Here is a 20,583-nt window from a genome sequence, read left to right as displayed (position 1 = left end):
CAGTCAAAGTAGACAATCCTAACATCGAGAGAACGATTTGTCTGATTCAGTATAAGGCAGCATCATATGTTCATATGAACAGTCCTGGGGTAGGAAGATTAAGAACAAAATAGCTATTGCTGACTAGTTCTGTTTAGCCATAAGCTGTTGGAGGTCCTGGGACTGGAGCCTTTGGGGAGAAAGCTCATACTGGCAGGGCACCTGCTTTACATGCTGAAGGTCCCAGTTCAGTCCCTGTTTTTTTCAGTACCTTGGTAACAAGACTGGGGCAGGTCTTTCTCCATGGCTCTCTGTGGCCCTCTGGATTCACCACCAGGCAGAGTAGACCATGCTTGGCTAAAATAAACAGAACTCTTGTGTCCCCTTAAAAACCAATGCAAGTTATACTCCAGTATGATGTTCCATGGACTGAAGCCCTCTTCTTCAGATGCAATGAGTGGAACCTCACTAAACAGTCATTTTATGTAGGAGGTGCAAAAAGATAGTTTATGGTGTACAGTTTTGTTGGTCTTTAGGGTGCTGTTACAAGACTCCTGTTCGTTTTTGCCACAACAGACTAACACAGCTTTCTCTCCGTAAGAGCCAGTGTGGTGTAGTGGTTAAGAGCAGTAGTTTGGAGCGGTGGAGTCTGATCTGGAGAACCAGGTTCGATTCCCCCACTCCTACACATGAAGCCAGCTGGGTGACCTTGGGCTCTGATAGAGCTCTCTCAGCCCCACCTACCTCACAGGGTGTCTGTTGTGGGGAGGGGAAGGGAAGGTGATTGTTAGCCGGTTTGATTCTGCCTTAAGTGGTCAGTGTATAAAAAACAACTCTTGTTCTTCTGTAATCATGTGGAACACCTGGGATTGATGCTGTAATCATCTAACTCATATATTGGATTTTGTGTTTGTTCCAAAGGGTGATGAACGCATGCAGAACAACAAGGAAGGAAACCTTCTGGTAGGAAGACGTGATCTTTTGTGAATTATTGGTTGAAAGCGATAGAGGGACGTTTGTTCTGAGGAGTCTTGAGCAGGAAGAGATGCCTGGAAGCCAGGTGGGTCAAGGCCACCCGGAAAGACATTCCAGGAAAATGACACAAGAAGATCCTTGTGATGAAAGTGACATTGGCTTAAATGAAAGTACCTTCCAAGAGCGGGTTTTCAGGAACAAGAGACAAAAGGCTGACTCAGAAAAAAGCCTGTGTCAGAGCTCCGAGTTTTTTGAGAATCAGGGTGTGCAAGCAGGAGGAAAGCCACATAAATGCTCGTATTGTTGGGAAACTTTTCATGAGAGAGCCCATGTGGTTATGCATGAGAGAAGCCACACTGGAGAGAAACCGTATGAATGCACAGACTGTGGGAAAACCTTTAGTCTTAGCTGCGAGTTTGTAGACCATATCAGAATACACACAGAGGAGAAATCCTATACCTGTGCGGCGTGTGGTCAAAGCTTCCACCTGAAATCCAACCTTACCGCACATAAGAGGACTCACACGGCTGAGAACCCCTATGAATGCTCTGAATGTGGGCAAAGCTTTGGCAAGAGATCGCATCTTGTGACACACGAGAGGACCCACACTGGAGAAAAACCATATCAGTGCTCAGACTGTGGGAAAAGCTTTAGTCAGAAAGGAAACCTGGTTTCACACATGAGGATTCATACGGGGGAGAAACCGTATCAGTGTTCCCAGTGTGGCAAATCTTTCTCTCATTGCACTTCCCTGATGATGCATGTGAGGACCCACACTGGGGAAAAGCCATACAAGTGCTCGATCTGTGAAAAAAGCTTTGTTAATAAAGGAAACCTTGTCTCACACGTGAAAATACACACTGGGGAAAAGCCCTACGAATGCACCGACTGCGGGAAAAGCTTCAGCACCAGTTTTCAGTTTATAGAACATAAAAGGCTGCACACGGGGGAGAAGCCATACACATGTGCAGAGTGTGGGCAAAGTTTCAACTCGAAATCCAATCTCATTACGCACAAGAGAACCCACACAGGGGAGAAACCCTACCAATGCAGTGTCTGCGGAAAAGGCTTCCGGGTCAAATCGTCCCTCACGAAACACGTGAGAATCCACACAGGAGAGAAACCGTACGAATGCCCCGAGTGTGGGAAAAGCTTCAACACCAGCTCTTTGCTTGTCAATCACAAAAGGGTTCATACAGGAGAGAAGCCCTATACCTGTTCCTGCTGCGGGAAGAGCTTCCGACAGAAAGGCAACCTTATTTCGCACATGAGAATTCACACAGGGGAGAAACCGTATGAGTGCCCAGACTGTGACAAAAGATTCATTGACAAAAAGTCCCTTATTAAACACAAGAGGACGCATGTGGCCAAAGAAGCTTACGAGTGCCCCGAAAGTGGGCAAAACTTTGGGTATAGCTGAATATTTCTGTAAAGCACAGGGGAAAAGACACAGGGAGATCATTTCGGGCTGCAAGAAAAAAAATTGTAGCCATGCTGGTCTTTATAAACCAGCAGAAATCCACAGAAGACTAAGGCCACAAGGGTCATTGTATTCTAGAGAAGGCTGAAAGCTCTGCAGAAAAACAATACATCATTTCTCAACCATGTTCTGTTGAGCTCACACTGTTCAATATTAATCTTTTCATATTTGGGGGAATTTCACTGTAGGTGGATGCTCAAAAACAATTTGACAAGGGATCAAACGTGGCAAAGTAGCTCCTAGGAGATGAGTCATCTGAGAACTTGGAGCAGTTGGCAAGGGCCCAATTAGATTTTGCACAAAAGGTGTAGACGATTCTGAAAATAGGAATTGTGTATCTGGTCCCCTCACCCCCATTCTGCATTTTTCCTGCTAGTAACTCTGTTCTAGCCACCAATAGTGGAGGGCAGGGAAATACATGGCCCAGTGATATGACTCAAAATGAATCCTGCTTCTGGGCTTCCCCATGGTCTCTGACTGACCGCTTTTGGTAACAGGATGCTGGATTAGACAGACCATTGGTTTGATTCAGTGGGGCAGCATTTTCTGTTCTTGTGTTACAGAGGGAAACGGAACTAGATGTGCCACAGCTGTTTTCAGTACATTTAGGAAAACATCTCATTTGTCCCTGAAAATCATCTTCGTTTCTCTCATCCTCTTCACCTTTTAGCCGTATTCTGGAAACACCTGAGGATCCTGAGCCCAAGCCTCTGGAAACATAATGGTGTGTGGAAACTGAAAGGTTCTGCTCTCATGAAAAGCTGGTGTCTAAAAATGCAATGCTTGCTTTTTTAAAAAAAAAGGTACTAACACTTCAATAGGAATTATTTTTCTAACTTTTTAGATGAGTGTGTGCAGTTATTTAGGTGGGGGTGACTTGCATTTTAGTGCCCAGGATAATTAAAGAGCTTGGCATGTTTTAAACTGTTTTTAATTAATAACATTTATATGCTTTGTTTCCAGCTGTGGTTACCAGCCGAAAGCTGGAGCAATCACTTAGAATTGTAAATACATTGACACATGGAACCTAAACTTAGCTCACACACGTGAATTAAACTGTAGGCCTGATGTAAAACTGTTTCCTTCCCTCACTAAATTTTACTTCTCAAGATATTATACGGAACATACTGTTTGTTTTCAAGGTGCTGTTCTTGGTCTCATGGTGCTGGAGCCAGAAATATTAGCATATTATGTTTATGGCAGTATTGGTTAATTTTGCTTTTTTTTAAAGCGTGTTTTATTTGGTGCCCTCTCAAGGATTGTATCATAGAAGATACACAGGAGAGTAATTCACAAAGTTGATTCCCTGTGTGAAGTAGAGTAGTCCATCCCATGTCCCCCTTCTGCTACAGGCAAGACCAGAACATTGTGCCGAAGCTTTAAACCAGTCTGAATCCCACCTCTCCTATGTGCTCGCTAGTTAGCCTCAAAGAGCTAGTGGGTTGGATCCAGCAGTCGCTTCCACTCACGGAAGGGATTTCCATCAGCAGATTGTGACTGCGTCACCTTCCCGCTTCTGCTGCAGCCAAAATTGCCCCCCAAAACACTGCTGCCAGGGAAAGAGGACCCCCCAGAAGCTGCAGAAGAGAGTGCCAGAAGTCTGTGGCAAAAGCAGAGAATTGGTAAAAAAAAACGCCCCCTCCCTTTCAATCTGAGGAAATCCTCCACTGGATCCAACCCGGTCCCCTCTGGCTTAGTGTGAAGCCTTCCTCCACAGCGAGGAACCTTCTGCCAGCTGAAGAACCTGTTGGTGGAAGGTTCCTTGCAATTGCGGAAAGCTCTGCAGTAATCAGGAGAATGACAGGATCAAACCCTGCTTATCTATGCTCCAGCCAATCTGCAGTGTGGGGAAATAATAGCATTGACTTGCCTTATAGCGATGTTGTATAGTTTATTGGTCCTGACCTGGATGGTCCAGGCTAGCCTGATCTCGTCAGATCTTGGAAACTAAGTAGGTTCAGCTCGGTTAGTATTTGGTTAGGAGACCACCAAGGAAGTCCAGGGTTGCTATGTGTGGGTTGGCAATGGCAAACCACCTCTGTTCAGCTCTTGTCTTGAAAACCCTACAGGGTCACTATTAGCATGGACTTGACGGTACTTTCCACCACCAAAGATTATGGAGATAAATGCATGAGAAGTCCTTTGGGCATTTGGAAGTGCTAGGTAAATGCTAATTATTATTACACACCAGCTGTATCAAGAACAACAGTTAAGATTTTGAAACTATAAATAAAATTAAACTTTTTATTATGCACATATTTCTGGGCCAAATAACAGTGGTTAAAACCAAACTTTATATACTATACAAAATAGATAAATTAAAACCATCTAAAACATGAGGAAAACAAAATACACACACCCTCAAACTCACTTCCATACCAACATTCTTCAACAGGGCTGGAAACATAATTTTAGGAGCTGAGGCGACCCGGTGTCTGGGATTTTTTTAGTCCGGTTCATGTGTATTTTTTCTGTGTGTAAGTGCTGTCAAGTCATTTCCGACTCAAGGCAACCCTAAGAATCCATGTCCTCCAAAATGTCCTATTTTTGCCAGCCTTGCTCAGGTCTTGCAAATTGAGGGCTGTGGCTTCCTTTATTGAGTCAGTCCATCTCTTGTTGGGTATTTTTTCTAGCCTAACATTAAAAGGTGCAAAGGTTGAGTGAACTGAAGCTACTTTCGGTCATTGCCCCTGCTTCACTGCTTGCAACACATTTACTATTTAATATAGACTCTAGGTCCTAACTAGACAAATAATATTGTACATAATTGAATACAACCGAATTCGGACAAGAGGAGAAAATCCTTACAGTGGTAAGTTACACGAACAAGTGGAAGCTGACACAAATTATATACGCAATACAATAAAACTAAACCTTATGGAGAGGAGGATCCTAAACCCTGAGAGGGGTTCAAACAGGATGTAGCCAGATTCGTTGCTCTGTAGGATCGCTGAATGTTAAAGCGTCCAAAGGTTAAAGCGCCCGCAAGCTTGTGGAATGAGCAGGAGCGGGAAACTCGATTCCAAGACCCAGCAGGGATGGCTTGTGCTGTACCAAAACGCTTTGTAACGTGAAACAGCCTCTGCTGAAGTAACCATATATAGGATCGGTGCTCATGGTGTGAACTTGTAAATGGGGCACCCGATCCACTGGCAAAGGAAATTGACAACGAGTCCATTCTTAAGCCAGCAAAGATCAAGGTCTGGTTAAATCGAAACAAGACATACCGGAATCTTGTCAATTTCTTATCTTGAGGTAGGCAAGGCTAAAAGGCTCCTGGGGAAGTGGTTCGAGGTATAGTTAATAGGTGACAAGATTAGATGAAGCCTTGGAAGGTCCGTACAGCGAATGAGCAGTCTGAGGCAGCTTTGGTATGAACAGGGGTTGCCTGGAGATCTCCCAGAAATCCAGCTGATCTTCAGACAACAGAAAATCAGTCCCTCTGGGGAAAACTGCCTGCTTTGGGAGATGAACTCTATGGCATTATACCTCATTGAGGTCCCTCCCCTTCCCCAGGCTCCATCCCTGAATCTTCAGGAATTTCCCAACCTGCCGCTGGTTATCCTAGCGCTGGCAGCAGTGACTAGGAGTTAGAGCATCGTACTAGCAGGAAAGAAACATGGGTTCAAATGGCTGCTCAAGCATATGCTGATCTGGGGCCTGTCACTCCCTCTCAGTCTGCCCTACCCTGAAGGGCAGGGTACCCTCGGTCCACAGGCAGAGAGTAGCACGCTAGACCCTTTTGCATCGCACTCAGCAGGGCCCAATCACCATCCTAGCTACCAAGGCCCTGGCAGTACTGCTAGAGCCAGCAGTGCGGGAGAAGGTGGCAACCATGGCCTATGCCTGTCTTTGCTTCCCGGACCTGCACAGTCCCCAGCCTAGTCCAAGACGAATCTCTGAGATGCTGGCAGTGCCACTGTGGCTTGGCTTTAAATTCTGGGCACGTCTGGCCAAGTAAAACCCTCATCTCTCCCCCACCCCATTTTGTTTGCCAACAGATGAGAAGATGTATGCTTGTGCCATGGGCTAAACAAATCTGCCTGCCCCAGCTGTGGTGGGATGTTGGCATGGTATATAGTCAGATCATGTCAGATCTCAAAAGCTAAGCAGGGTCAGCACTTAGATGGGAGATAGGGTTGCCAACCTCCAGGTGGTAGCTGGATATCTCCTGAGATTACAATTGATCTCCAGGCAATAGAGATTAGTTCACCTGGAGAAAATGGCCGCTTTGGAAGGTGGACTTTATGGCATTATACTCCACTGAAGTGCCTCCTCTCCCTAAACCCCGTCCTCACATGAACACATGAAGCTGCCTTCTACTGAATCAGCCCCTTGGTCCATCAAAGTCAGTACTGTCTACTCAGACTGGCAGAAGCTCTCCAGGGTCTCAGGCAGAGGTCTTTCACATCACCTCCTACTTGCCTAGTGCCTTTAACTGGAGATGCCAAGGATTGAACTTGGGACCTTCTGCATGCCAAGCAGATACTCTACCACTGAACTACGGCCCTTCCCTCCACAGGCTCCCAAAACCCGCCCAGGCCCCACCCCAGCAACCCTAATGGAACACCACCAATCAAAGCTCTGCAGAGGGAGGCAATGGCAAACCACCTCTGCTTCTTACTTGCCTTGAAAGCCCCTTGCTGAGGTTGCCATAAGTTGGCTGCAACTTGACGGCACTTTACACAGATACACACACAACCTGGTTGTGTAAGGGATGAGAGGGAATGTATCTTGGTCATCTTCTGGGCCTGTAGTGGGGGTCACATGATGTGTGGGGGGGAGGTAGTTGTAAATTCCCTGCATTGTGCAGGGGGTTGGACTGGATGACCCTGGTGGTCCCTTCCAACTCTATGATTCTATATTTCTAGTCACAGGTGGGTAATTGTCCACCAAACAGTTGAGCAAAAAAGTCAGAAGATCAAGCCTTGTGGCGTGACATTTAGATTCTATTTCAATACTATTCAGCCCACCAGTTAAGAGCCTCTTCCCAAGGGTTTCTCTCTGTACCCCCATCTACAAAGGTGTGTGTGTGGGTGTGTGTGTCAGGACCAGAGACAGGACTTTTTCAGTGGTGGTGCCTCACCTTTGGTACACCGTTTCTCTTGAGGCTCACCTGGTGCCCATATATTTCTTTTCATCCAGGCTTTTAACAGTAAGATTCCATCTTTACTTAGCTGCTTTTATGGTCTGCTTCTAGTCTGAGGACTGTTTCATTTTAGGTTGCTGAACATTGTTTTAACTTCGATATTGGAGTCCAGTGGCACCTTAGAAACCAACCAGATTTTCAGGGTGTTAACTTTTGAGAGTCAAAGCTCCCTTCATTAGACACCTTTGTCAAAGAGCTTTGACTCTCAGAGGTTTGTGTGTGTGTTAAGTGCCGTCAAGTCACTTCCAACTCATGGCGACCCTATGAATGAAAGTCCTCCAAAATGTCCTGTCTTTGACAGCCTTGCTCAGATCTTGCAAATTGAAGGCTGTGGCTTCCTTTATTGAGTCAATCCATCTCTTGTTAGGTCTTCCTCTGTTCCTGCTGCCCTCAACTTTTCCTAGCATGACTGTCTTTTCCAGTGACTCTTGTCGTCTCATGACGTGACCAAAATACGACAGCCTCAGTTTAGTCATTTTAGCTTCTAGGGTCAGTTCAGGATTGATTTGATCCATAACCCACTGATTTGTTGTTTTTTGTTTTTGTTTTTTTGGCGGTTTATACCCTGAAAATCTGGTTTATACCCTGAAAATCTGGTTGGTCTCTAAGGTGCTCCTGGACTCAAATCCAGCTGTTCTACTGCAGACCAGCACGGCCTCCCTCCGAAACTTTAACTCTGATGTTGTGCATTTTATGAATTAATTGTTTTCATTCTGTAATGTGAGCTCTCTCTCGAGCAGGACTCCAGATAGATGGCATACACATTCTCTAAATAACAGCAGCAAGTCATTGAAACGTAGAAATCACTGGCAGAGGATATCATGATAGCCACAAGAACAGACAGCTTTAAAAGGGGATTAAGAGGATTCACAGAGGACAGATCTATCAGTGGCTACTAGCCATGGTGACTAAAAGGAAACCTCTGAATCCCAGTGCCAGGAGGTAACATCAGGGAAAGGCCTCAGCCTCTATGCTCTGCTGTTGGACCTCCAGGGGACCTGGTGGGCCACTGTGTGAGACAGGATGCTGGACTTTGCGGACCACTGGTCTGATTCAGGAAGAAAAGTTGGTTTTTATATGCCGACTTTCTCTACCGCTTAAAGAAGACTCAAACCAACTTAATATTGCCTTCCCTTCCCCTCCCCACAACAGACACCCTTTGAAGTACGTGGGACTGAGAGTGTTCTGAGAGAACTGTGACTAGCCCAAGGTCACCCAGCTGGCATCATGCGTAGGAGCGGGGAAACAAATCCAGTTCACCAGATTAGTGTCCGCCGCTCATATGGAGGAGTGGGGAATCAAACCCGGTTCTCCACATTAGAGTCCAACGCTCTTAACCACTACACCACGCTGACTCTTATATTCTTAACTTGGTGCATTCTGCTGTCCAGTGCACCAAGTTTATTTCTCTCCTCTCCCAATAGCAGTTTGTGGGAAAGTTCATAGTACAGAAAAGGAAGAAGAGTTTTCCCCATGAACTGAATCCATCATGTGCATTCTACGTGAGAACTCCTAGGGGAATACACCTCCTCTTACCAACATCAAAAGTAAAGAGGCATTCAAGGAAGAAAAAATACCATTCAGAATTACAATCATTATTACAATTATTTCTCCATAGGTCAACAGCACCCCTTCTCAACCTAAAACCCTGAAATAATCCCTGGTGTCCAACTATGACCATGACGCTATCTGACAATCTTGAAATACTGAATGAAGAGAACGAGTCTTATATTTATATGCTTAAGAACATATTTATATGCTTAGGAATTTTTAGAAAAGCTTTTTTCCCCTTAAATAATTTTGTTAGTAGGTCACTGTATTTATGGTGTTGTTGAAAGATGAAATCCATGGCCTCAAACAACCCCATCTCAGCAAGCGCAACCAGATTACCTGGTGACTAATATTCTCTCTCAATTTGCCTCCCTAACAATATCAGAGAGAATCTTTGGGGTATGGCATTTCCAAAGAGGAGTAAGCCAGGACCCAATTCCTTCCAAAGTCCAGTCGCTCTCACCTGCTTCTCTCCTTTTGCATTACATCAAAACAGAAACCCTACTTCATTAGAAATGTCTGCGCTCATATCTGATGATGGGAACTTGGGACTCTCAAAATTTATACCCCCCACACAAATCTCGTTGATCTCTAAGGTGTTACCTGAATCTAGTTGTCCTGCAAACACTCTTAACTGAAGCTACAAGTCAGCTTACAGCTACTTGCCCCTAAGGGCCATTAAAACTATGAAATGATAAATTAAAAAAACCCAGTTTACATTGGCTAATAGAATCAAGCAACAAAAACCCCTCACCCCAAAACCACAAACCCTCCCAAACAAAAGTAACAAGTCAAAGACCTGGAAGGGGGGACTTTTCACATGGCAGATAAACCTGAAGTTCTAGATGAGCAAGTATAGAGAGTTGTGTCAATGACATGCTTCAGATATTAACCACTCAGAAATTAACCACGCCTCTTATTGATTTACTTGTTCATTTATACCCCATCTTTCTCCCAAATGGGGACAAAGTGGCTTACTTGTTCTCTTCTCCATTTTATCCTCACAAAAACAACTCTATGAGGTAGGTTAGGATGAGAGTGTTATCAATGGCCCAAGGTCACCCAGCGGCTTCAATGGCAGAGTGGGGATTCGAACCTGGTTCTCCCAAATCCTAATTCAACACTCTAACCACTACATCACACTGGTTGTCTATTGACTAAGGCAGAGCTAAAAGGAATGGTACTGTCCACACACACAAACAAAATTGTGACCCCAGATCTTTGTCCTCCACTCTGGTGGTATATGGTCAGCGGACTCAAATCTGGAGAACTGGGTTTGATTCCTCACTCCTCCACATGTAGCCTGCGGGGGTGACCTTGGGCCAGTCACAGTTCTCTCCAAACTCTCTCAGCCCCACCTACCTCACAAGGTGCCTGTTGTGGGGGAGGAAGGGAAGGTGATTTTTAAGCCACTGTCTCCTTACAGTAAATCGGGGTATAAAAACCAACTCTTCTTCTACCTGTGCCATCAACTGTACTCACTGATCTAACAGTAGCCCCAAAGCAGAGAACCTGCTTTGTTAGAGGGAGCACAACCGTGTCCAGAGCAAGCTGACTCGTTAACCCCTAATTTGCCACATTATTGAACAGCAGCACCTCACACCTGTTTAGACTGAGCTTCAGTTTATTGACTCTCACCTCCAGCCATGACTATCTGAGGGCATTGGTTAAAAATCTCCATGGGCAATCTGATGCAGCTGAACTCAGGACAATCTCTTTCAGCAATTTCACGCAGATCTTGACTAATATGGGAACAAGACGGCACCCAGTAGGTCCCCATAGCGCACATGCTAAGGATCTGAGCAAGCGATTCCCCATTCTTCAAGTATCAGGTGGCAAGGACACTACCATCGATGGGATTAAACACACCAATGATAGAAGTGGATGAGCAACAGGATTAAGAAAGGAATGGGATGACAGACACTGTGATAGCAACCTCTCCTACTACAAATACACCAATGAACAGGAAATGCTAATATCTGATGATCTACCTAGCAACTTTCTTTAGACAGTACTGATGCGGCATTCCCATTGCTCAGTTTTTCAGACTTCTGGCCTGGTTCTCCTCCAACATGAATTCTCATGTGCGTATTGCGGTTTGACCTCTGACTGAAGCTTTTCCCACACTCTGAACATTTAAACGGCTTCTCCCCAGTGTGTATCCTCTTATGTTCAAAGAGTACTGACTTATTACTAAACCTTTTCCCGCAATCGGGGCACTTGTGTGGTTTTTCTCCCGTGTGGGTTTCCATGTGCCTAATGAAGTCATATGACCTGCTGTAGCTTTTGCCACAATCCGAGCAAGCATAGGGCCTGTCTCCAGCATGATTTCTTACATGCATCTTGAGGCTGCTTTCCCAACGGAAGCTTTTCCCACACTCTAAGCACTTGAACGGTTTCTCTCCTGTATGGATTCTTCTGTGGACAAAAAGCTGGGAGCTCTGACAGAAACTTTTCCCACATTCCAAGCAACGGTAGGGTTTCTCGCCCGTGTGCGTTCTCTCATGTAAGAGAAGATCAAATTTTCTACTGAAGCTGTGTCCACAGCGCAAACAGGAATGCGGTTTCTCTCCAGTGTGGATTCTGTTATGGATGGTCAGATGCGATTTCTGGCTAAAACTTTTCCCACATTCGGAGCATTCGTATGGTTTCTCTCCCGTATGACTTCTCTGGTGGGCAGAGAGCGTAGATCGACTCGCAAAGCCTTTGCCACACTCTGCGCAGCGATACAGTTTTTCTGCCACGTGAGTCCGCCGATGTTTTACAAAATGTATTTTCTGGGTAAAGTTCCTCCCGCAGTCTGCGCAAGTGTAGGGCTTCTCTCCTGTGTGGGTTCGTTCATGGATTGAAAGGACAGTACTGCAGCTGAAGGATTTCCCACAGTCTAAGCATTTGTATGTCTTTTCTTCTGTGTGGGATTTTCCATGTCGAACAAGAAGCGCTTTATATCCGAAGCATTTCCCACAGACTGGACACTGATGCGGCTTCTCTCCGGTATGCAAGGTTTTGTGGTTTGTTAGGGCCGAATTCCGACTAAAGGTTCTCCTGCATTCTGAGCATACAAACTCTTTCTTTCTTCTCTGACATGGCCAACTGCCAACAGAGCCAGGGTGATCCACTCCTTTTCCACATAACGCTGTTTCAGTTGAATTTGGGTTACCCAAAAGAGAATCTTTTTTCACCGGATCGAGTTCTCCACAACTTTCTAGTCCCAGCTGATTTCCACGGGCTTCTAGTATCTCAGGCATACCTTTTACTTCAATTACTGATGCCCCATCAAGGTCGCTCTCCTCTCGTTCTTCTGAGTGAAAATTCACTCCTTCACCATCACTCACTTGTACAACATCTGTGGGGATAAAAATGACATTTTTAAGTGCATTGAATTGCATGCCTCCATTTTTATGTCTTGTACTGCAAATGAAAATCAGTCTTGAGAATTTCAAATTCATACACTCTGATGAAGGGAGTTTTGACTCCTGAAAACTTATACTCTGGAAATCTTGTTGGTCTTTAAGGTGCCACTGGTCTCTAACACTGGACAACAACTGAAGGGGCTGTGGCTCAGTGGTAGAGCATCTGCTTAGCATGCAGAAGGGCCCAGGTTCAATCCCTGGTATCTCCATTTAAAGGGACTAGGCAAGTAGGTGATGTGAAAGACCTCTGACTGAGAACCTGGGGAGCCACTACTGGTCTGAGTAGACAATACTGACTTTGATGGACTGAGGGTTCAGTATAAGGCAGCTTAATGTGTTCATGTGTTCAACAATAATTCCTCAGTGCAACTCAGAAGCAAACCAGACCAAATCCTGGGAGTTTCAAAGACTCCCCCCCCCTTTTTAAAGCAGATTCTCAGGGCCTCCATTCAGACTGGGACTGAAATAAGGCCTTCTCCTACACAATTTTCTGAACTGAAATAGTCTCACTGGCACAAAATACTACATGTTTGCACCAGTGTGACATACAGCAACTTTACATAGCCATTTCTACTTGCCTCCCACTACAGCTTCATTCCACATTGGGACCCTCCTCAAAATAGGATGCAAAACTAAATAAAGCCCCTCTCAGCCATGTGTCCCAAATTGGCATGTGTCCCAAATTGGTAAGATGGTGGACAGAAGATTCTGCCCTCTTTTCTCCCATCCCTTTCATTCTTTGCCTATTTAGTGAAATGGCATTTATGGTAATAAATTAATTTGTTACCATGAAATACTGCATACTGTGAACCATACTTGCCCCTCTTTTGGAATCTGAGGCAGGATCAGTAGCCACATTCTGGGAAAGGAGGAGATGTGTAACAGTATCTGAAAAACTTCACATTAATGCCCACATCGCCAAGCTAAGCAAAACCTCCATGTTCAGAGGGACTCTACCTTAAATGTGGTTGGGCTAACAATGGAGGGAGACTTTGTGGCTCCGTGGCAGAGCCTTTGCTTTGCACCCAGAAGATCCCAGGTTTAATCCCCAGCATCTCCAGTTACAAGGATCAGGAAGCAGGTGATGTGAAGGACCTCGACTGTGGAGAGCTGCTGCCCGTCAGAGCAGCCAACGCTGACCTTGATCGACCAAGGGTCTAACGCAATACAGGGCAGTTTCATGTCCTCATACTCTTAGGAGCCTCCCTGAGAGTTTGGCTAGAAGAAGAAGAAGAGTAGGTTTTTAATATGCCAACTTTCTCTACCACTTAAGGCAGAATCAAAACCGGCTTACAATCACCTTCCCTCCTCCTCCTCACAACAGACACCCTGTGAGGTAGGTGGGGCTGAGAGAGCTGTGACTAGCCCAAGGACACCCAGCTGGCTTCGTGTGCAGGAGCGGGGAAACGAATCCAGTTCACCAGATTAGCCTCCGCCGCTCTCACATGAGCGGGGAATCAAACCCGGTTTTCCAGATCAGACTCCACCGCTCCAAACCACTGCTCTTAACCACTATACCACGCTGGCTCTCCTAGCTGCTGCAGGAAAACACAATGCTGGACTGGATAGCCCCTTGGCCTGACCTTGCAGGGCTCCTCTTGGGTAGATTTCTTGCAGCCTTCCCTTGCCCTGTCTCCTAGCTGCTGCAGGAAACACAGTGCTGGACTAGATAGCCCCTTGGTCTGACCTTGCAGGGCTCCTCTTGGGTTGATTTCTTGCAGGCTTCCCTTGCCCTGTCTCCTAGCTGCTGCAGGAAACACAATGCTGGACTGGATAGTCCCTTGGCAGGGCTCCTCTTGGGTAGATTTCTTGCAGCCTTCCCTTGCCCTGTCTCTGATCTGCATGGAACTGGATGGGAAACGCTCCTTGCCACCGTGGCTGAAGCTCCTCTATTCACCGTCCTTCCCCACCTCCCCATATTCGTGGCTACCTCTGTTAGCCCTTGCATTTATTTCCTCTCGTCATCCTCGCAAGGTCTCCTTGCATACAGGAACACGCCCACCCTTGCTTCACTTACCCGCTCCTGCCAGCCTTTGCATTGCAACCTCCCTTGAGAACCTGCGCAGTTTGCCCAATTCCTTGCAAGGAGAGACTCGCAAAACTAAAGGGAGAAGAAGGGGGTGGGCTGGGGGAGGAAGCTCCCGTGTCGGGGGCCTCTCTAGAAAACAGAGCTCGGTGCATTTAACCCCTTCCGACCTCTCCGGGGAAAGCAGCCCGGGGACGAATGTGTGTGTTGGAGGGGTTGACGCCCTGCGTCATTGCAGGCAGAAATCCAGCTGGGGCAGAGAGATGCCTGATGAACCGCGCGCCTGGTGAACTGTGGCCCTTTATTCATGGAAGGTTTTGCATTGGATTTGCCGCTCTTTCGATGCACTTTCCCCCCCATCCATATTCTCAAAACTCAACAATAAGCCGCAATGCAGAGTTTTGAGAATTCAGATGGGGAAAATGTGCATCTAGAGTAGGGGTGGGGAACCATTTTTCTGCCAAGGGCCATTTGGATGTTTAGAACATCATTCGTGGGCCATACAAAATTATCAACTTAAAAATTAGCCTGCTATATTTGGTCAGACATTTAGCCAAGAGGCACGACCGGAGACGGCTCCGAGTGTCCGCCACATAGAGCGACTCACTTTTGAGCTCTGCTGTCCCCAGCTGGGCCCAAGAGATTCAGGCAGGGCAGCATCCTTCGGAGCTAGAGATCTGCCAGGACCCATGAAGGGCCAGACCAAATGATTTCGCGGGCCTTATACGGCCCCCGGGCCTGACGTTCCCCACCCCTGATCTAGAGAGTGACAAATCCAATGCAAAACCTTCCATGAATGCCCGGAGCGTTTGGGGCCATTCAACCCGCCCGCCTAAAAGACGTTGGCCATTTACGCACGGGAGGTCTTGCCTTGGATTTGCCGCTCTCTAGATGCACATTTTCCCCATCTGAATTCTCAGATCTCTGCATGGGGGCTTACTGTTGAGTTGTGAGGATTTGGATGGGGGAAATGTGCATCTAAAGAGTGGCAAATAATTAATGGCCACAAACTCTCCGTGCCTTTCTCTGGGGCGGAGCAACCCATCCTGGCTGAATCCTGGCTGAAACAGGGAATAAAGGGACAGGGTAAAAGCCGGAACGGGCATTAAACAAATAATGGCATGCCTTGCAGGGGCTCCAGAACAATATTTTAGTAATCAAAACGGGGAGAGAACATGCAATTATTAACCCTTTCCAGGCCAAAATGACTCCGGGATGGCCCAAAATGACTCCGGAACGGGTATTAAACAAATCATACCACAGCAAAAAACAGTGGTATGTCTTTCAGGGGCTCAGGAACAATATTTTAGAAACCAAAACGCAGAGAGAGTGTGCATTTATTAACCCTTTCCAGGCCAAAATGACTCCGGGACGGCCCAAAATGACTCCGGAACGGGCATTAAACAAATAATACCGCAGCGAAAAACAGTGGCATGCCTTGCAGGGGCTCCAGAACAATATTTTAGAAATCACAATGGGGAGAGAACATGCATTTATTAACCCTTTCCAGGCCAAAATGCCTCCGGAACAGCCCGGAACGGCTCGGAACGGCCCAGAACAGGCATTCAACAAATCATACCACAGCAAAAAACAGTGGCATGTCTTGCAGGGGCTCCAGAACAATATTTTAGAAATCAAAACGCGGAGAGAGCGTGCGTTTATTAACTCTTTCCAGGCCAAAATGCCTCTTGAACGGGCCATTTTGTTCCGTTCCGGAGTCATTTTGGGCCGTCCCGGAGTCATTTTGGCCTGGAAAGGGTTAATAAATGCACGTTCTTTGATTTCTAAAATATTGTTCCGGAGCCCCTGCAAGGTATGCCAGTTTTTTACTGTGGTATTATTTGTTTAATGCCTGTTCCAGGCCATTTTGTGCCGTTCCAGAGGCATTTTGGCCTGGAAAGGGTTAATAAATGCGCGCTCTCTCTCTCAACGTTTTGATTTCTAAAATATTGTTCTGGAACCCCTGCCAGACATGCCACTGTTTTTTGCTGTGGTATGATTTGTTGAATGCCCGTTCCGGGCCAATTTGGGCCTTTCCGGAGGCATTTTGGCCTGGGAAGCGTTAATAAATGTGCCCTCTCTCCCCGTTTTGATTTCTAAAATATTGTTCCTGTGCCCCTGCAAGGCATGCCACTATTTTCTGCTGTGGTATGATTTGTTTAATGCTCGTTCCGGGCCATTTTGTGCCGTTCCAGAGGGATTTTGGGCTGTTCCGGAGTCATTTTGGCCTGGAAAAGGTTAATAAATGCACTCTCCATGTTTTGGTTTCTAAAATATTGTTCTGGAGCCCCTGAAAGACATGCAACTGTTTTTTTGGGGTTGAGCGTGCCTCCCTGCTCTCAATTGTTTTTTCTAATGTGCTCGTCCCAACGAAAAAATGCAAGATCGTTGGACCAACGCCCGAAAAGAGCTCTGTGATTAGCACTGTGCAAGGAACGGCTAGTTTTTATTGTTTTTTTTGGGGGGGGGGGATGCCTGCATAGGTTGTGATTAGGGTTTCCCTGCTGTGCAAATGAGGCAGTTCTTAATGGCGTACAGCGCTCCTTCAGATCAATGATATGTGTGGGGGAAAAAGGGAGGGGAGGCGAGGAAGCATCAGCGACATAGACATGACGCAGTGCTCCCCCACGCTCCTCCTCTCAACTTTTCAGACTATTACTTTGGAGGTGCGATATGATGATAAACCATCTTGGGAGCAGTCTTAACAGGCACGGTGAGATCGGAAATGAAGAATACGCATCCAAAACACACACACCGAGCATGATGATAATATGCTGTAAATTGTTGGTGCAATAAGCCTTTCAGTCTGCCTAGGAAACGTCGGGATGTGACATCACCCCATGGGTCAGGAATGCCCCGGTGCTTGCACAGGGGACCTTTACCTTTAGGAGTATGTATGTGTCAGCAGTGTGCTCCTCACGAGGTGGTTCTACCTACCTCACCCCCTCCTCCCTTCCCTGAGCTCCCTTCAAGAGCCTCTTCTAATATTAATCTTTCTCCAGGGAAATCCCATTGGCTATGGAGGAGGAGGAGAAGAAGTTGATTTTTATACTCTGCTTTTCTCTACCAAAATGGGTCTCAAAGCAGCTTACAATTGCCTTCTCCCCCCACTCCACCACCACAACAGGTATCCTGTAAGGCAGGTGGGACTGAGAGAGTTCTGAGAGAACTGTGACTGGCCCATGGTAACCCAGCTGGCTTCATGTGGAGGAGTAGGGAAATCGAACCCAGTAGTCCGGATTAGAGTCCACTGCTCTTAACCACTACACCATGCTGGCTCTCATGCAGGACTGGATGACTCTAGTATTAAGAACGAATGCCACACATTTTCTTCTTGGGGGGGTTGTGGGAGAGGGAGGAGAGAACTGCTGCAATATAGCTAAAGATTTCCCACACAATCCCTGCTTATTCTAGAAATTTCCGCCCATGATAAATACTACGTTGAATCATAAACTCACTGTGGAGCATAGCTAGAGGTCCCTTTGCACTGCCTACCAAGGATGCATGGGGCATTTTGATCTGGAGAGAAGGTTGCCAACTTTTCAACTGACCCCGTGTTCCTGCTCCTGAGACATCAGCAGGTGATAATTCCAGAGGGACATACTGTAAGAAAAAAGGAAAAACTACAGTGAAAGGAAAAACAATTAGAATTAAAAGCATTTATTTAGCATTAAGAATAGTTGGTCTACATCTCCACTCTCAACCCCAGCACCCTCTTCCCAAACAAACAACCCACCCATATCCCAAAGGGCAAGGTACCTTACCACACAAAACATAATGGAAATAAAAATAAACCAAAACCAAAAAAATTCTTCCCAATAAAATGAAATACTGTTTCTTGTACAGGCCTGAGTAATGCATTACAATTTTTTCAAAACCATACTTAAAAGTTGGATGTGAATGACACGATAGAAGCCATCTAAAACCACTAGATGCCCTAAAGAAAGATGTTCTAAAAGTTCCTTCAGAAAGGTCCCTCCCCCACAACCAGACTCAGGTATTCCTTCTGTCCATGGGTTTTCCCAGTATGGGGCTAGGAAAGTCGTCGTCGTGAGTCTTTGGGTGGGAACGTTTGAAGCTGATGCTTCTCCTTCAAGCTAAGCATGTGGAACCTTTACTGTAGAATATGCACTGAATTTTGAACAAACCTTTCCCCGCACTTTGGGCACTGCTGTGTTTTTCCACTTCCTGGGTGGGTTTTCCTTCTGACTATGAAGACTATAGTTAGTTATGGGTTATTTCTGCCACATTCCAAATGTAAATATAATCTAGCTCTGGCACGGTTTCTTCATATGCACTTTAAGGCTGCCTTCCCAGAAAAAGCTCTTCCCACACTTTGAGCACCTGTGTGGATTCTTGTCCCTATGGAATTCTCTGTGGGCACTGGTACTTCCAATGGAATGTTCTTCGGCATGGAAAGCAATGATAGGATTTCTCTCGTGTATGCGATTTCTTGTGTAACAGACGTTCAGTCACTTGACGGAAGGAATTCCCACACTGCAAGCATGTATGTGGTCTCTCTCGAGTGTGGACTCCCTTGTGGACAACAAGCTGTGATTTTTGACTGAACTTTCCCCCACATTTAGAGCATTATTTTGGTTTCTCTCCAATATGCAGTCTTCTGTGTCGAACAAGACTAGATCTAAACCGAAAGGTTTTCCCACACTCTGGGCATTTATAAGGCTTGTCTCCTGTGTGCACTCTTCTATGCTGAATGAGATACCATTTGAACTTAAAGCTTTTCCCACACGCTACACAGCGATGTGGCTTCTCTTCCCTATGGGGTTGTTTATGTAATGAAAGCTTTGAATTAGTACTGATATTTTCCCCACGTTCGCCAATATGAGATATTTTATGTTTAATGAGTCTTGATTTAAAAGCAAAGCTTTTCTCACACACCAAGCATTTATGTGGCTTCTCTCTTGTGTGGGATTTTTTGTGTTGTGAAAGGTTTGATTTCATACTAAAACTTTTCTCACAGTCTGAGCATTTATATGGCTTCTCTCCAGTATGTGATCTTTCATGTAGAACAAGCCATGATCTAAAAAGAAAGCTTTCCCCACACACCAAGCATTTCCATGGCTTCTCTCCAGTGTGCATTTTTTTGTGTGCTGAAAAGTTTGATCTACAAGTAAAACTTTTCCCACAGTCTGAGCATTTATAAGGCTTCTCTCCTGTGTGCACTCTTCTGTGTTCAACAAGATACCATTTCAACTTAAAGCTCTTCCCACACTCTACACATCAATGTGGCTTCTCTCCTTTGTGGGATTGTCTATGTTCAGCAAGATTTGATCTAAAAGGAAAGCTTTCCCCACACACCAAGCACTTCCATGGCTTCTCACCTGTGTGCCGTCTTCTATGTTGAATGAGATTCCATTTGAACTTAAAGCATTTCCCACACTCTACACATTGATGTGGCTTTTCTCCTGTGTGGGATTGTTTGTGTGCTGAAAGGTTTGATTTAGTATTAAAACTTTTCCCGCAGTCTGAACATATATATGGCTTTTCTCCTGTGTGGGTTCGTTGATGTTTTGAAAGGGAAAAACTGGAACTTAAAATTTTCCCACACTGTGAGCATATATGTTTTCTTTTCTCTCTTGGCTGATTGCCTCTTTAAAAGGTCAGAACTTTGATTGATGTTTTCATGACACCCTACCTCCACCACTTCTCTCTCAACTGGATTGATTTGTGCACAGCTTTCTAGTCCAAACCGAGTTCCACATCCTTCTTGTATCTCAGTTGACTGGAGAGTCTCCCCTTCTTCTCCATCTACTGATGACCCCAGGAGACTGCTACTCTCAGGTATTCTCAAGTGAAGCTTCTCTTCTGTGGTCACCTGTTCAACATCTGTTTTTGGGGGAAAGAGGATCACAACTTGAATCAACCATGTTTTACTCGACATGAAACTAACAGATGGGATGGGTGGCAGACATCCTGTTCTGACGGCAGATTATCAAAGGTGAATCTAAACCAGCATCCGATTTCCATCAGTGACTAGCTTGACTTGCTG

At 45.7% G+C, this 20,583-nt stretch overlaps 2 protein-coding genes and 1 non-coding gene across 3 annotated transcripts in view; 2 read left to right on the top strand and 1 right to left on the bottom strand.

The window, feature by feature from the left end:
• The first annotated feature begins 1,024 nt into the window (after nucleotides 1–1,024).
• On the top strand, nucleotides 1,025–2,388 carry LOC130493901 (zinc finger protein OZF-like). Its single transcript, XM_056867523.1, has one exon. It carries the CDS (start codon nucleotides 1,025–1,027, stop codon nucleotides 2,372–2,374), a length of 1,350 nt encoding a protein of 449 aa, XP_056723501.1. The 3' UTR covers nucleotides 2,375–2,388.
• Nucleotides 2,389–11,041: 8,653 nt separating this feature from the next.
• The window catches only part of LOC130493890 (zinc finger protein OZF-like), a 114,510-nt gene continuing 104,968 nt past the window's right edge, over nucleotides 11,042–20,583 (bottom strand). The window contains exons 3-4 of the mRNA XM_056867515.1: nucleotides 12,385–12,480; nucleotides 11,042–12,270 (exon numbers count right to left, since the gene is read on the bottom strand). Of these exons, the coding sequence (XP_056723493.1) occupies nucleotides 11,126–12,270; nucleotides 12,385–12,480 (1,241 nt within the window). The 3' untranslated portion in view covers nucleotides 11,042–11,125. The remainder of the gene's footprint in view (nucleotides 12,271–12,384; nucleotides 12,481–20,583) is intronic.
• TRNAA-AGC (transfer RNA alanine (anticodon AGC)) lies at nucleotides 12,685–12,756 on the top strand. Its single transcript has one exon. It is a non-coding gene; the product is annotated as a tRNA-Ala (tRNA).

The sequence above is a fragment of the Euleptes europaea genome, chromosome 1, assembly GCF_029931775.1.
Source record: "Euleptes europaea isolate rEulEur1 chromosome 1, rEulEur1.hap1, whole genome shotgun sequence".
NCBI classification, from domain to species: Eukaryota; Metazoa; Chordata; class Lepidosauria; order Squamata; family Sphaerodactylidae; genus Euleptes; species Euleptes europaea.
Note: the sequence above shows the minus strand (reverse complement) of the source record. Positions and strands in the feature narration are given on the sequence as shown.